This window comes from Battus philenor, unplaced genomic scaffold (assembly GCF_028537555.1).
Source record: "Battus philenor isolate CCGP_79_NKW_IND1 unplaced genomic scaffold, ilBatPhil1.0.hap1 SCAF_14, whole genome shotgun sequence".
Classification (NCBI taxonomy): domain Eukaryota; kingdom Metazoa; phylum Arthropoda; class Insecta; order Lepidoptera; family Papilionidae; genus Battus; species Battus philenor.
The window spans coordinates 8,540,500-8,554,305 of NW_027181676.1; the positions used below are offsets into that span (position 1 = coordinate 8,540,500).

At 31.9% G+C, this 13,806-nt stretch overlaps 1 protein-coding gene across 1 annotated transcript; it reads left to right on the forward strand.

The window, feature by feature from the left end:
* Positions 1-646: 646 nt before the first annotated feature.
* Girdin (protein girdin) lies at positions 647-13,651 on the forward strand. The gene is made up of 7 exons (XM_068777667.1): positions 647-887; positions 1,840-2,256; positions 5,876-6,159; positions 6,765-6,935; positions 7,745-7,961; positions 8,851-11,431; positions 11,778-13,651. Exons 1-7 carry the CDS (start codon positions 831-833, stop codon positions 12,128-12,130), a joined length of 4,080 nt encoding a protein of 1,359 aa, XP_068633768.1. The 5' UTR covers positions 647-830; the 3' UTR covers positions 12,131-13,651.
* The last annotated feature ends 155 nt before the right edge of the window (positions 13,652-13,806 follow it).

A 13,806-nucleotide genomic window follows, 5' to 3' on the forward strand; every position in this document is an offset into this window, starting at 1 on the left:
ATGCGTGCATGGATGGTTCATCAAATCTTTAGAGATCTTTTCTATGCTATACATCTCTAACGAAGAAACAATTACTTAAAATATTATTACTTAAGTAAGAAACTCATAAACTGACAGTGAATCAGATAATGATAATTTTTCGATTGCTATGAAAAATTAAAAGATTAACTTATTATGACTAGTAAAAAATTACTTGCTCGGCTTTTAAAGTTAAAACGTGTAAATTTAAAATCCTTTACGATTATTGCCGCTCAATAATCTTATCAGTCCCTTACACTTCCTAAAAAAATTGCGATTGTCCTATGTAACCCGGAGAATGTAATAAATGCGCGTTTTCCTAACGCGCAGTACACCAATACCGGTTGGAATTTAAAACATTTCCACTTAACTCAAAAATATATATTTTACTTTTAGGAAGAACAACTGATAAAGGAATAATAATATATTATTATAATAAAATCGAAATGAATTAGAAGTAAAATGCTTATAAATTCATTATAATCTGAGCATTCAATTAGTTGTGCATCTCTTTACATAATTATTTAATAACGTATATTCGATTAACAGATCGATTCATATTTATCGATCTTTATTATTCCACCATGGTCATTAAATTAACATCTCTATTCACCAGTGTCAACAACTTGTCAACTAGCGACTCTCATAAGTGTTACGGTGTTTGCACTTTAAGACTTTTACTAGATCTCTGTATTTCATCGCAGATGTTCAACCGATTTTTACCTCGCTTTGATATTTCGTTTTGTTTCAATGCCATGTTCTGCGGTCAGGACCGTAGAGGTAGGTTTTGTTCATCATAACGCTTGGCGACAATGGCTGCGTCGGGTGCTGAAATTGAAGACTTCTTGAATGGACCTTTAGTTTCATGGGTAGGTGCACAACGACCTGTGGTTAAAAATACAAGTAGATTGAACCGTGAGATAATCCTACCCGGATGTTCCAATTCATTGAATCTGTAATTGATTTAACTCAATACTTAAAAAAAAAATGTTCTTTAAAAACAACACATGATGACTATGAATTATTTAAATTCAACGTTTAATTATTATGTGATAAAATAAAAACAACATGAATACTCTAACTTTTCTTTTTTTTAATTTTACTTGATTTTACACTCTGTCATTTATAATGTAAATGTATTGAATTGTCCTGATACAAAAATTATTTATACATGGTTTTTCAAAAGATAATTTATTTGCAATTATGATACAAAGTGGTTTTCTGGAAAAACATGTGATTGCTATGCTTGTTGGTTGCAATATTTTGATTATTACCTTAAATGCAAATTACAACTTTCACAAAAAAGATTTGCATTATTCAAATGTTTTAAATATTTCAATGTTAAGTTTAAATGGCTATTAATATGTATTGAGCATAAAGTAAATTAAATCTGTATCATGTATAATAGTTATGTTAAGTTAAACTAATTAAAGATTTTCTTAGTTTTTATTAAACTTTCAATGTTAACCAATTTTAAAACTATTGTAGTCACATGTTTTAAGATCTTAATAAATTATTTTCTCTATTGACAATCAGGCTTTAGTAAAATTTGCTGATCAGTTAGCATTTTTTTTAACAGATGAACCACTTTCCAAAGTTTGACATCTCATTAAATAATGGAGAGTCAAATCAGATTTAACCTAGTCGTAATTTTTTTAGATGGCTACGCCAAAAATTCTAATGATACTTCAATCTTTGTTTGTATGTTTTATAGAACTTTTTAATTAGTTTATTGATAATCATCATTTTCCAATATTCATAAACTTATGTATATGTCATAAACCATGGAGCACAACTTAATATAAAATGTAAAATTTTCAGCTAAAATCATGCCTTACAAATCCAGAGACAATAAAAGACTATGCATCCCTTTTCAATGGTGATATTTTACATCAGGTGTATCTCCAAATAGACCCAGAACCTTCTTTTCATATAACAAAACTATCTGGCTTAGAGGACCAAGCATTGATTCTTGGTAAAGTAAAGAATTTTGATGCAATAATAAAAAATGTGAAGGGTTTATATGATGATGAATTGGGGATGACATTGTTGGTTGTACCAGAATGTATTTGTTTGGGAAAAGCACCCGAGTCAAGAGACGGCCTAGAAAACATGAAACTACTTGTATTATTATTACTTGGTGCAGCTGTTCAGTGTCCTAACAAAGAGATATTCATAACAAGAATCAAAGAGCTTGATGTGGATCTGCAGCACAATATTGTGGAATGTATAAAGCAGGTATGTACACAAAATATTATTGTAGCAAATTGCCTTGCTAATGGTAAAGTAACATTATTAGCAGAGATTTAGTGTTATGAAAAAATTTTACCATAAGGTTGAAGTATTGGCTAATTATGAAATACATTTCTGTACTGAAATATTTTTAGGACTTTGATTAATGGTAAATGGTTGAGTGAAATAATAGCTATAAATGCTTCAGAGAAAGATGGCAAAATACAACTACAAATTTACATTTTCTGTAAAAAGTAACTTATGTTAATTTATCCCTTTTTAACATATTGAAGCAATCTCTGTAATTCAAAATATAAATACTGTTTAACAAATTACATGATCTGTTATATTAAGATAATTAGTAGATTTTATTTTTCTTTGAGGATAAATATTTCTTTAGTTTTTTAAATGTGAAACTCTTAAGAATATGTAAATATTTTCTAGGCCATATTTAAAACATTGTATTTAAAAAAAATATTAATTTGCTTATTAAATATTGTTGTGCAATATAACTGAAACATGGCACTATTTATTGCCTAGGACTATCTGCATGCTTAATAAAAGGGTGTTGTTCACAAGTTAATAGTTTTAGCCTGTTTATTTTGCATAGGTTAAAAAAAAAATTAAAAAATCAGTATCACACTGCACTTAGAAGATACTTTTTTTTTTTACTTTTTGCCATTTCCATCAATAGAATTAACCAGAATAATTAGTTACAATTGTTTCTGAACAAAATTAATAATAATTAGCTTTGTTTAGAAACAATGCATATTTTGTGAATGAACTGAATACATATTTCATATGTATTCATATAGGAATGTATTTGTTATGATGAATTTATTGTCTTTGAAATTATTGAGGTGTTGAACAATTTTTTTTAGTAAATAACTATTGTATAAGTAATTAATTATTATTTTATTTACTATATTATCTAAGGAGTGTTTAATTAAAAACATTAATTTATCTAAAAAATAGTAATATGCATATAGATTAGTAATTCAAAAATTAAAATAAATAGAAAGCGTTCTTTTGATTTCAATAAATTCATTTAATATTCAATTGTCAACTTTCTCCAAAGTTTTTCTGTTGAACAAAATCAAGTTATTGATACTATGACTCCAAAAAGAAATTCTTTATTTATCATATTTCTCAACAGTTGAAGTTCACTATTCAATTATTTTGAAACTTGGTGCAGTCTGCTAATCCCAATTTTATTGTGGTTAAGGCTATATCACTTCATCATGTCAGCCGACAAATGCTTACTAGAACACACTTAACCTGATAAATATAACAACAACTTACTTAAATGATAGCAACTTGAGGTGAAAATGGACAGGTGACATTGCCACATAGTTCGCAGAATAGATATTATACCCACCAGCTAGAGACACTCGGCTTCGGTCGGTTCGCAACCGGAACTCCAGGTCCTGTTGTTTGGACTAGGGTTCTACAGGGACCAGTAGCTTCTTGTAGATACTGGTCTTGCATTATTGGTGTTGCATTCTTAGTTGCTATGAGACTAACTTCGGAAGTCGTACATGTTCGTAAGCCTGGTTTGGTCTGTGGCCGGGCGTTTGGCGTCGTGCGGAGTTAGTGGTCATCGTCACTAGTCTTGTGAACGGGCCGCATAGTAGATAATCGCGCGGTTAGTGGCGACCGTTAAGGATAACTTGCCTGTCGCTAGCCGGCGACAGGCGAGTTATCCTTAACACTGCTGAAGTACTTGACAGCTCAGCAAGATTTATATGCTTGGTAATGCCTACTGCAGTCGAGTAAAGTTAAGACTATACCGTGATGAAAATCTGGAAGTGAGCATGGTACCATATCCGGATAATATAGCAGCCAGCTTATCTGGCGTTTCGAGCGGGGATTGATTCGTTTGTGCTCTCTTGGTGACGTAAGAGAAGTATGAGCTCCACAACTTCATTATCTACTTAGAGAGTCAGGTAGTGCGTTCGCGCAAGGGGTACTAGCCTGAAAGAGTACTGCTGTCAGAGGCGGTGGAGTCAAGACCAACCGTAAATAGGTTCCTTGTTCTAGGCAGGTCCTCATTGGTATAACCTAACGCTTGGGTAGTTTGGTGACAGTATAATAAACAAATTAGGCATAGGAAAGAGTGGGGTTAAGTCCTATTGTTAATCTATGGGGGAGACGGTGGTTGTTTTTCAGATATCTCTCAAACAATAAAGCTTAAAGACTGGGAATTCGGTAAGAATATTACTTTCGTCTAGTTAAGATCAGCTAAGAACGGATTTTTGTGAAATTCTACCCGCCAGGGGATTTAGTGTGTTGACAGGTGATAGGCCGGTAAGTAATGATCATTTCGTTGAAATATTACAAGAAGGGATAAAAAGCGAGTGTCGTTGATTATAATAGAACCACATTACCAGAAAATCTAGCAACTTGTATTACCCATTTATAACCCGCATAAAAAGGTAACTACGACGTTCATATATAAATAATATAAAGTACTTACTAAAATGTATGTAGCGAGGCGCTACATGCGACGGTTTGTATACGTATGAGTTCACCTTGTGCGTCCAAAAACGTAATGGGATAATAATAAATGTATGGTATACGATCTGAATTTTAATATTTAAGTATCAATGTTACCTTTAGCAGTCTAACTATAAAGACATTGAGATGAATGTTTAGAAGCATAATCGTCTTATATGTATCATCATATCAGCCATCGGAAGTTCACTTCTGGACATGGGCATTCCGTATAGATTTCCAATTGGACCGTAAAGTGGTGTGCAAGGTGTTCCGACGATCTTAACAAGGTCATCTGTCTATCTTGAGGTATGACGTGCTACGCTGCGCTTGTGGGTCCATGGTCTCCATTTCAGTATCTTAAGGCCTAAGTGGACATCTATTCTGGGCGCTGATACCTGCCCACTGACAGTTTATACTATTTCTTAAATAAATGTGTTACAAAATTATAAAGCTTGCCTCTGAGTTACAAATATATAAAATAATAACAAGGAACTACTATCGAAGTCTACTTACACGCACAAGCAGGTCTAGTTTTCCCTCTCTCTCTCTCTCTCTCCTATTTGCAAAGTTTTTTTCAATTATGCTTTCCATACTAAGGTAACTCTTAAGATTTGCGTAAAAAAATATCCGTTCTATGATATGACTAATTATTATGATTTTTTTTAAATATTGAAACATTTTAATCATGATTTTTAACCATCTATGTATATAGCATTGTTATTGTATCTAATATAAAATACACCCTCTTGTAAACTTTGTGAACATGATAATTCTATTGAAAGTAATGTTACATTTTTAAAAAAACGCCTTTTAACAAATCAGCTAACTTCTCAATTGTTTACGTACATCTTTCGTTTAATATAGTTTTCACGAGAGCTAATGCGAAAATTCTAAAGTCGTGCTCTTTCAGCAACCCTTTTATCTTTTCTAGTGTAGTGCAGCTTTAAGGTTAATTAATTGCGTTATTTTATATTTCCTGTGTATTCAATGATTTTTTTATTGTTTATGTAATAAATATTATAACCATCCTCCTTACGTGTTCTTTAGTGTTCTAGTAGTGGTTATATGTATTTTGTGTATATCAATAAAATATTAAGGATATCTTCATTTGTAGATTTTTTGTTCACAGGTAACAGACATGCAAACTGTAGTTTTAACACCGGACGCCATCGATCTTTTTCAATCACCTACAATGTTCAATCACATGCGACGTTTAGCTAAAGAGAGGGATCATTACCTCCAGAACTGGGCAACCTTGGTCCTCAATGAAGGTTTATGTGAAAATGAGAGCGAGAGTAAAAATAGCAAAAACCCCTCAACTCAGAACATTAATCAAAACAACAGCGAAAGCCAACACCTCGCTGTTGAGCTCGCCGATTGGAAGGCACGTCTCCGAAAACAAAGACAGGAATTGTAAGTAAATATTACTTTAGTGATATTATGTTTTTTGTTAGACTAGTTAGTCCAGACAGTTGTATAGATACTTTGTCAAAAGTTATTACTGTTGCGGTCGAACAAAAAAATATAGAAATGCCTTTCTTAGTGATGACATCTTCATGCTGTACTAGCCCAGCGAAAGAAGGCTGAGACTTGCGATCGTGGGTCGCCAGTTCGTATGCAAACTTATATAATTCACACTTTGTGCATAATTATATAGGGTTGTCATTTTGTTTAAAGATATAATATCTTAACAAAAAGCAATAATTAATAACGTGTGTTATGCGCAAAACTAAAAAAAAACGAAATAATTTGCTTAAATCAAAACTTTAACAAATTTCTGCATCAAGACTATAATTGAATGCGTAAATTGTCTTTCACATAGGAAGTTTTGTGCTAAGGATGCCCCATAATAAACCACACACATTATCAAGAATTTTTTTTTGTTTAAAATATTTAATATCACCAAACTTTTAAATTGTCGTAAAAACAGTATACAAGTTAGGTAAATCATAAGATTAAATTTATTAGGTGTCGAATAAAATTTGAATTTAGGAATTATTTCAATTTTAATTCTCCAGGGAAGAGAAATCAGAACAATTAGCCGAATGTCGCGAAGAATTAGAACATACAAAGTTATTACTGGCTAAACTACGATCAGATAGTCAAGAATGGTTTAACGAGGCCAGAAAAGCTGCAGGTTACAGGGATGAAGTCGATGCTCTCAGAGAAAAGGCGGAACGATGTGAAAGGTATGGCAATAATTCATGCTGTAATATTTATGCCAAAACTTATCTTCTGATTTTTATTATGAACATATTTGATCATAAGTGAATAAATTTGAATGAATCTGCTGCTGGCTTCCCCATAGATTTCCAATATTGACCAGTTGGAAGCGACCTACATTGTCTTCTAACAATAAGATTGGTAATTAAATTAAGTAAAGACTATGGAAAAAAATCTAATTAACATTACCTATATATAAAAGAAATGTTGCTTACATTACTGAAACAACTATTTCAAAAAATGAAACACCTTCTCTGTTTGCTTAATATTTATCAATAATTTCTATATAAACATTGACATAGATTGCATAAAAGACACAGGTTAATTAGCTACAAGTGTGGTATAGTGCTACCGAAATCGCAGTATCACGTCTTAGAAGAGCGCGGCGAAATGGGGGCCGAGGAAAAAGTATGTATGAACGACACCGCCGCGAGCGCTGACGGGGGACTGACGAAACGGAGCGGACGATACTTCATCGGTAGCACTATATAAGAGTATTTAAAATGCTTATACATAAGACACTGTTAATACTGGAGTATGTAACAATGTTTAATTTTAAAATGATGCGTGGATACGCACATATACACAAAAACAAACGCATGCAGACGTATAAGGACACTATTTCGTTCAGAGCTAAGGACTGCTTACCATAATCTCTCCTTTTTTAATAATTTCGTATTTATTAATCGTGTATTTATGGCACGCTTTAATTAGTTTAATAATTATAATTATATTGTGTGAATTAAGTATATTAATATTTTTCAATATATCTTAGGTTAGAACAAGAAATACAGAGGTACCGCGATCGTCTGGCTGATGCAGAGTATTACAAAACGCGGGTCGCGGAACTACGTGAAGATAATAAAGCGCTGATGGACTCGAGAGATGTGCTGGAAGAACAACTGCAACGCGCCAGGAAGAGGGCTGAACAGTGTCTCACACTGGAAGCGACGATGATCAAATTGAAACGAGAAGCTAATGATATTGCATTGGTAATATTGGCATTTATATGACTAGGTTCATTATTATTTGTTTTTATTCTAAAGCTTCTCCATTGTGTTGAATAAATAATTTCGTTCCATTAGCTTACTTTGAGGTGGCGAAGAATCTAAGGCGCCTAGCCTAAATCTTTGGTAAGGAGAGTATGTAACTAAACTCCAGATCTCCCTCTGAAGTCTGGCTAAGAACCGATGTGTTAGATATTCCACATGATCGAAAGGCAGTGAATCTCTTAGATCGCTTAGGCGGACGTTCTGTTCAAATTCAAAATATCTTTATTATAATAGGCATTTACACGCACTTTTGAACCGTCAATTTGTAAGTATTAAGCTACCTGCGGATCGAAAACGTGGTCGGTTGAAAAGAGATGGCTCGAAAGTCACCGGTTGCTCTTTTTAAATGGAACTTAAAAATGTTTGATATACATGATAATATCAATCAAGTAAATGAGTCGACCTAACGAGCTCCACTCATTTTGATCTACTAAATATTCCGGAATTTTATAATCAAATTCATTTAATGAGTCATTGTATGACACAAAGACCTACGAGAGAAGTCCTCTTTAGTCACTGGATACATGTTTAGTATTCTAATTCGAGGATAGTTGAAAGGACAGGTTTTATTTAATCAATAATTTATATAAAAGCTATTAGAGTGTATTGAACATACCTTTGTTAATTTACTAGATAACAAGCGTAAACATAATACAGTCTCCATTTTTAAATGCTGGTTTTGACATGTATTTGTGATACATAATGAATCTCATGAATCTCACATACTATAACATCAGTAGTTAAATTTTGCATAAATAGGTCAATATAATTTTAATAAAAGTTCTGAATACCGAATGCTTTGATTATACAGTTTTAAATTTTATTAAAGGAACGAGATGCTGATCAACAACGCATACAAGAGTTGATAGAAGAAAATAACCATTTGCAGTATATTGCGAGATCCATGCTAAGTGAAAGTAACAACAGCAACTTGGACACTGATAATGATTGTGAAAGCACTATAGAGTCTGGTGAAAACAGTTTATCTGAACAATTAACAAGTAATGCACAAGCTAGAGCTTTAAAATTAGAATTAGAAAATAAGAGACTCTTATCAACTATTGACAATTTAAGAGAACAATCTATACTTGAGGGAAGCGACAAAGTGCTAGAACTAGAAAAGGAAAAGAAAAGGTTAACTTTGAAATGTGAACAGCTTCAAGAGAATTGTAACAGACTTATGCAACAAAATTCTGAGTTAGAAGAAGTATTTAAAAATGCTTTGGAAGAAAATAGAAAATTGCAAGATTCTTTGGACAATAAAAAAGCATTTATAGACAGACAATCAATAGACAGAGAATCTGAGAAGAATAAATTACAAGATTTTGAAAAACACTTAGAGTCCCTTACACGAGATAAGCAAAGAATTCAATTATTATGTGATTCCATACAGAAGAGAGCTGATGATTTGGAGAAATCATTAGATGCTAGAACTAAAGAATTAAACAGCGTTAAACCTGAAGCTGATAAAGCTATGAGACTTATAATTCAAACGGAAGAATTGAAAACGAAGTTAACTTACAGTGAAAAAGAGGCTCACAACCTTCAACGAGAAGTTAATAAACTAAGAGAGACTGTAGAAGAAAAAGATGTCGTTATTGACAAAATTACTACAGATATTGAATTAAAAAATAAGGAAATTGAAAGAATGTCTCGCGAATTGGACGTAAGTCAATCTTTGGTGACCAGGCTACAAGATTTAGAACAAAAAACGCAAGAATTAAAATCACATAAAAAGATTGATTCTGAAACTATTCAAACTCTTCAAAAAGACTTAATTTCAGAAAAAGTTAACTGTGACAAGTTTATAAACTATTTCGAAAAATTAGGTATTAATGCTACAGAGATAACTTCAAGAGAGTTTAATGTGGATGAATTGCTAGAGAAAATAATTACCAATGCTGATAATGGATGTTTGATACTAGATATAGCTTCTAAAGCTAACATGACTAAATTAGTTCCTTACTACTGTAATCATGAAAAAAATCAAGGTCTGGATCCCCAAACTGAACAACTTTTGGCAACTATTCAAGCCGGCTTAGATCATTATCAAGCAGAAAACGCAAAACTTGAAGTCAATGTTGCCACATTAAATTCACAGAATGGTTCATTGATTTCCCAACAAATGACCCTACAACTTGCGAACAGTCAATTGGCAGCGGAAAAGGAAGAAATAATAAAACAACTTGAGGTTTTAAAAGATAAACAAGATAATCTTCTAAGAGATCAAGTCGCATTACAAACTCTGCATGAACAATTAAACACGGAATATGAAATATTGCTCAGTGAAAAAGAACCTGTAAAGATAGCTATGAGAGATCTTAAAATTGAAAATCGTGAATTAAAAGAGAAAGTAGTTAACTATGAAAAAAGGGCAATGGAGGTTGAGATTGAAAAAGAAAACTTAAAAAAAGAATCAAGAAACTTAACGAATTTAAGAACAGAACACTCAAAATTAAAGGACGACTTCAGAAATCTCTTTACAGTCAGCGGTCGTTTGAAAAATGAATACAAAAATATGCAAGATGAATATCGAAAATTACGCAGTGAAGTTACACAATTAAAACTGAAGAATACGGAGCTATCCGGCGAACTTAACACTAAAACAGAAATAATGACTAGCATGGAACTAGAAATAAGCAAAACAAACCAACATTGTGAAATGCTCATTCAAATGAACAAAAGCTTAGATGCTGACAGGCGTTCTCTGATGGATCATGTTTCTCAACTCTTAACACAGTATCATGAACTACTAGCTCATTCATTAAAAGACAAACAGCATTACCATGAGGAAGAGAAAATGTTTGCTGATAAAGTTAACGCTTTATGTCGGCAGAAAGAAAAGTTGGAGGAAAAGATTATGGAACATTACAAAAAACTGGATAATTGTACGCCTAAAAGGCGAGGTTTCGGCGCTTCGTTTGTTAAAAGAGTTAGAAAAGCAGGAACCGATTTAATTAACAAAGTCCCATCGCGAAATAATAAGAGAATAGAAGATGAAAACCGATCGAAATCGCAATTGACATTGGCAGGATCTGAATCCGGAGAATCAGATCCCGGTACCCAGGACTTCGACAAATCTTTGAAAAATTGTGATCAAGATCAAATATCTTCTAACTTAAGTACAGAATCGCCAAGACATAGTTCAGACTCTAGTTATAGCAGAAAGTATGAGGACATATTCAAAAAACCCGATAACATGGAAGGGTCTTTTAGCAGTCTTGATCCAAATAAGTTAGCTGGAAGTGAAGGGAGTTTTACAAGACGGCTCTCGACTGCATCAGTACATAGTGGGGGTGGTGACGACGCTCTCATCAGAGCTTCATTAAGAAGACGACCACATAAAGCGGTACCTCCTACACACAGAAACAGTTATCAAGGCTTGGAAGGTGATACAGGATTGCCAGCAGGTACATTATTTTTATGATTTTAATTTACATTAAAACATTGTTAACGTAAAGAGAATTCCACAACACTTATGGTGATTTCATATAGCATTTGTAAATAAAGTTTAAAGGGGTCAATGTATGATGTATTTGCCAATAAAAAGCTTGAAAAATTTTACAATTATTTATAGGGACAGATAATAAACAATAATTAATTTTAATATATAGTTATCTGAATACAATCACCCTATTAAAACTTACTATATCCATAATCAGTCAATGTATATTTAGAATTCAAAAAGGTATTTCTAATCAAGTTTTAACTTGTAAAATAAACCTTATTTATATCAATTTTTCTCTTTCTCATTAGCATCTACACCATCACCGGTCTTTGGAACAGCAGGTTCAAGACGTACTGTTTACTTAGCTGATGATAACCCAGATGTCACAATTAATACCAAACCCCAAAGCACACCAGTTAAAGAGAATCCTACATATCTAATCTATAACAGAATATCAACAGTGATTGGAGAAGGTGCATGTCAAACTAGCCATGATTTACCAACTAGTGATCTTAATCAACCTTCAACCGACCTAGCAAGGTCTAGCGTTGACGAAAACATACAAAACCAAGAGGATCCAGACAGAAGACCAATAAACCGAAATGAAAAGCCAGAGAACCCTAAGGAATCAGCCATTTGGTATGAATATGGTTGTGTATGATAATAATTAATCATAATAGACTGATGATGCCTTGATTAAATAAGAAAGGATATATGTAATTAATTTGTCGATATTTTACACCATTGACAATTATAATGTTAAAATTATTGGAGGGAATGACAGTATTAGTTAGGCATTTATATTAAAATACATTTCTTTATTTTATACCACATAATTTCTATTGAGATTACATTACAAATATTTTGAGGCTTCCTGTGGTTATGGTTGTAACTATTATTTCAAATGCAGTACCTTTTATTGTACTTAAATTCTATTATGAGATTTCTGCTATAAAATAATTCCCTTTGAAAGGGTAAAACTTTCACTGGACGTCATCTTCTACTTAAAAGTAAGTTTAAATTGTAATAACAATAATAAATTCTGAAAGTAATTTAATAATAAATCTACAAGTGTTAACTTTGAATTAAGCTGCATAATAATGAAATAATAAAATATACAATAAATATCATCACTATTGCCACTTTAATTTTTCCAGGTACTAAACAAAATCTTCAGTCAATCTGTGTGTATTCATTTTAAAAATAATAATTATGTTATGACAATTATTTTATTTATTATAATAGTACAAACATGTTAATTAACAACAATGAATTTAAAAATTCTTTTGTTTTAATGCTAGGGTGAGTAAAATGGTAGTTTTGATATAGCTATTATATATAAACAGAGGTTTATATTGACCATAACACTTATACATTATCAATATGATGTATCAAATGAGTTAATAATGACGATAGAACTAGGTATGTCTATCTTTTATCTTATAAGACTGGCAATTGACACTTGCTATTTGTTAAGACAAGTTATTGTAGTTTTCAGTTCTTAGACTTGATAAATGTGATTTATCATCCTTGTGTAATAAGAAGTTGCAGTTGTGATTTCTTTGATTGTGATATTGGTCTTGTCGATGAATTAAATGATATTAACATGTTATGACAATTAGGACTATGTTTAAATGATTAATCATGTAGAATACTTAAACAAACATATGTTAAATTATTACATATTTCCCAGTGTAATCAACTTCTAAGAAAATTTTTATTTTCGTTATCATAGATTGGACACCAGAATGCATATTTATCTAACAATGGAGGGTTTGAAATTACTTTCTTAATAGCATAAATCTTGATAACGAATGAAATTTGAATTAAGGTAGACTCCAGACATAGTTTCTTTTGTTGATAATATGTAACAACCAATTAAAGTTGCTTCCATTATTCCAAATTTTAAATAGGTATGCATCCATATAATATCTGTGAAACGTAATTTAAATAAAGAAAAATATTATGAACAGATTAAAAATGAATTGTGTACTATCAAAATAATTTGGTACTAATTTTAGGTGCTAATAATTCTTCAATTTATTTCGTTTTATATAGCGAACTATGGTTCGTGCGTATTTGTGTTCAACAATAAGCATAATAAAAGCCTCACTTTATGAAAAAAATGTAATCGCACTTTATGTATAATAAATTGCAAAATTTTTTTTAATGTTTTATTAACCATATAACCACACGCCATTGCATTGTTATAATTGGAAAATTTTCAATGATGACGAATTGCATTGGATTAGATTGTGATATATATTTCAATTCTTTCGTCTTTGTATACGCGATTTGGAAATAACGCTGTCCACAAATAACAATACATACACTTTT

What these genes read in the sequence shown, in the direction of transcription:
- Girdin (XM_068777667.1), top strand. Translation starts at nt 831, where the DNA reads ATGGCTGCGTCGGGTGCTGAAATTGAAGACTTCTTGAATGGACCTTTA. An exon ending in AAGGCGGAACGATGTGAAAG is followed by an intron (nt 6,936 to 7,744) that starts GTATGGCAATAA and finishes AATATATCTTAG; the next exon opens with GTTAGAACAAGAAATACAGA. An exon ending in TGATACAGGATTGCCAGCAG is followed by an intron (nt 11,432 to 11,777) that starts GTACATTATTTT and finishes CTTTCTCATTAG; the next exon opens with CATCTACACCATCACCGGTC.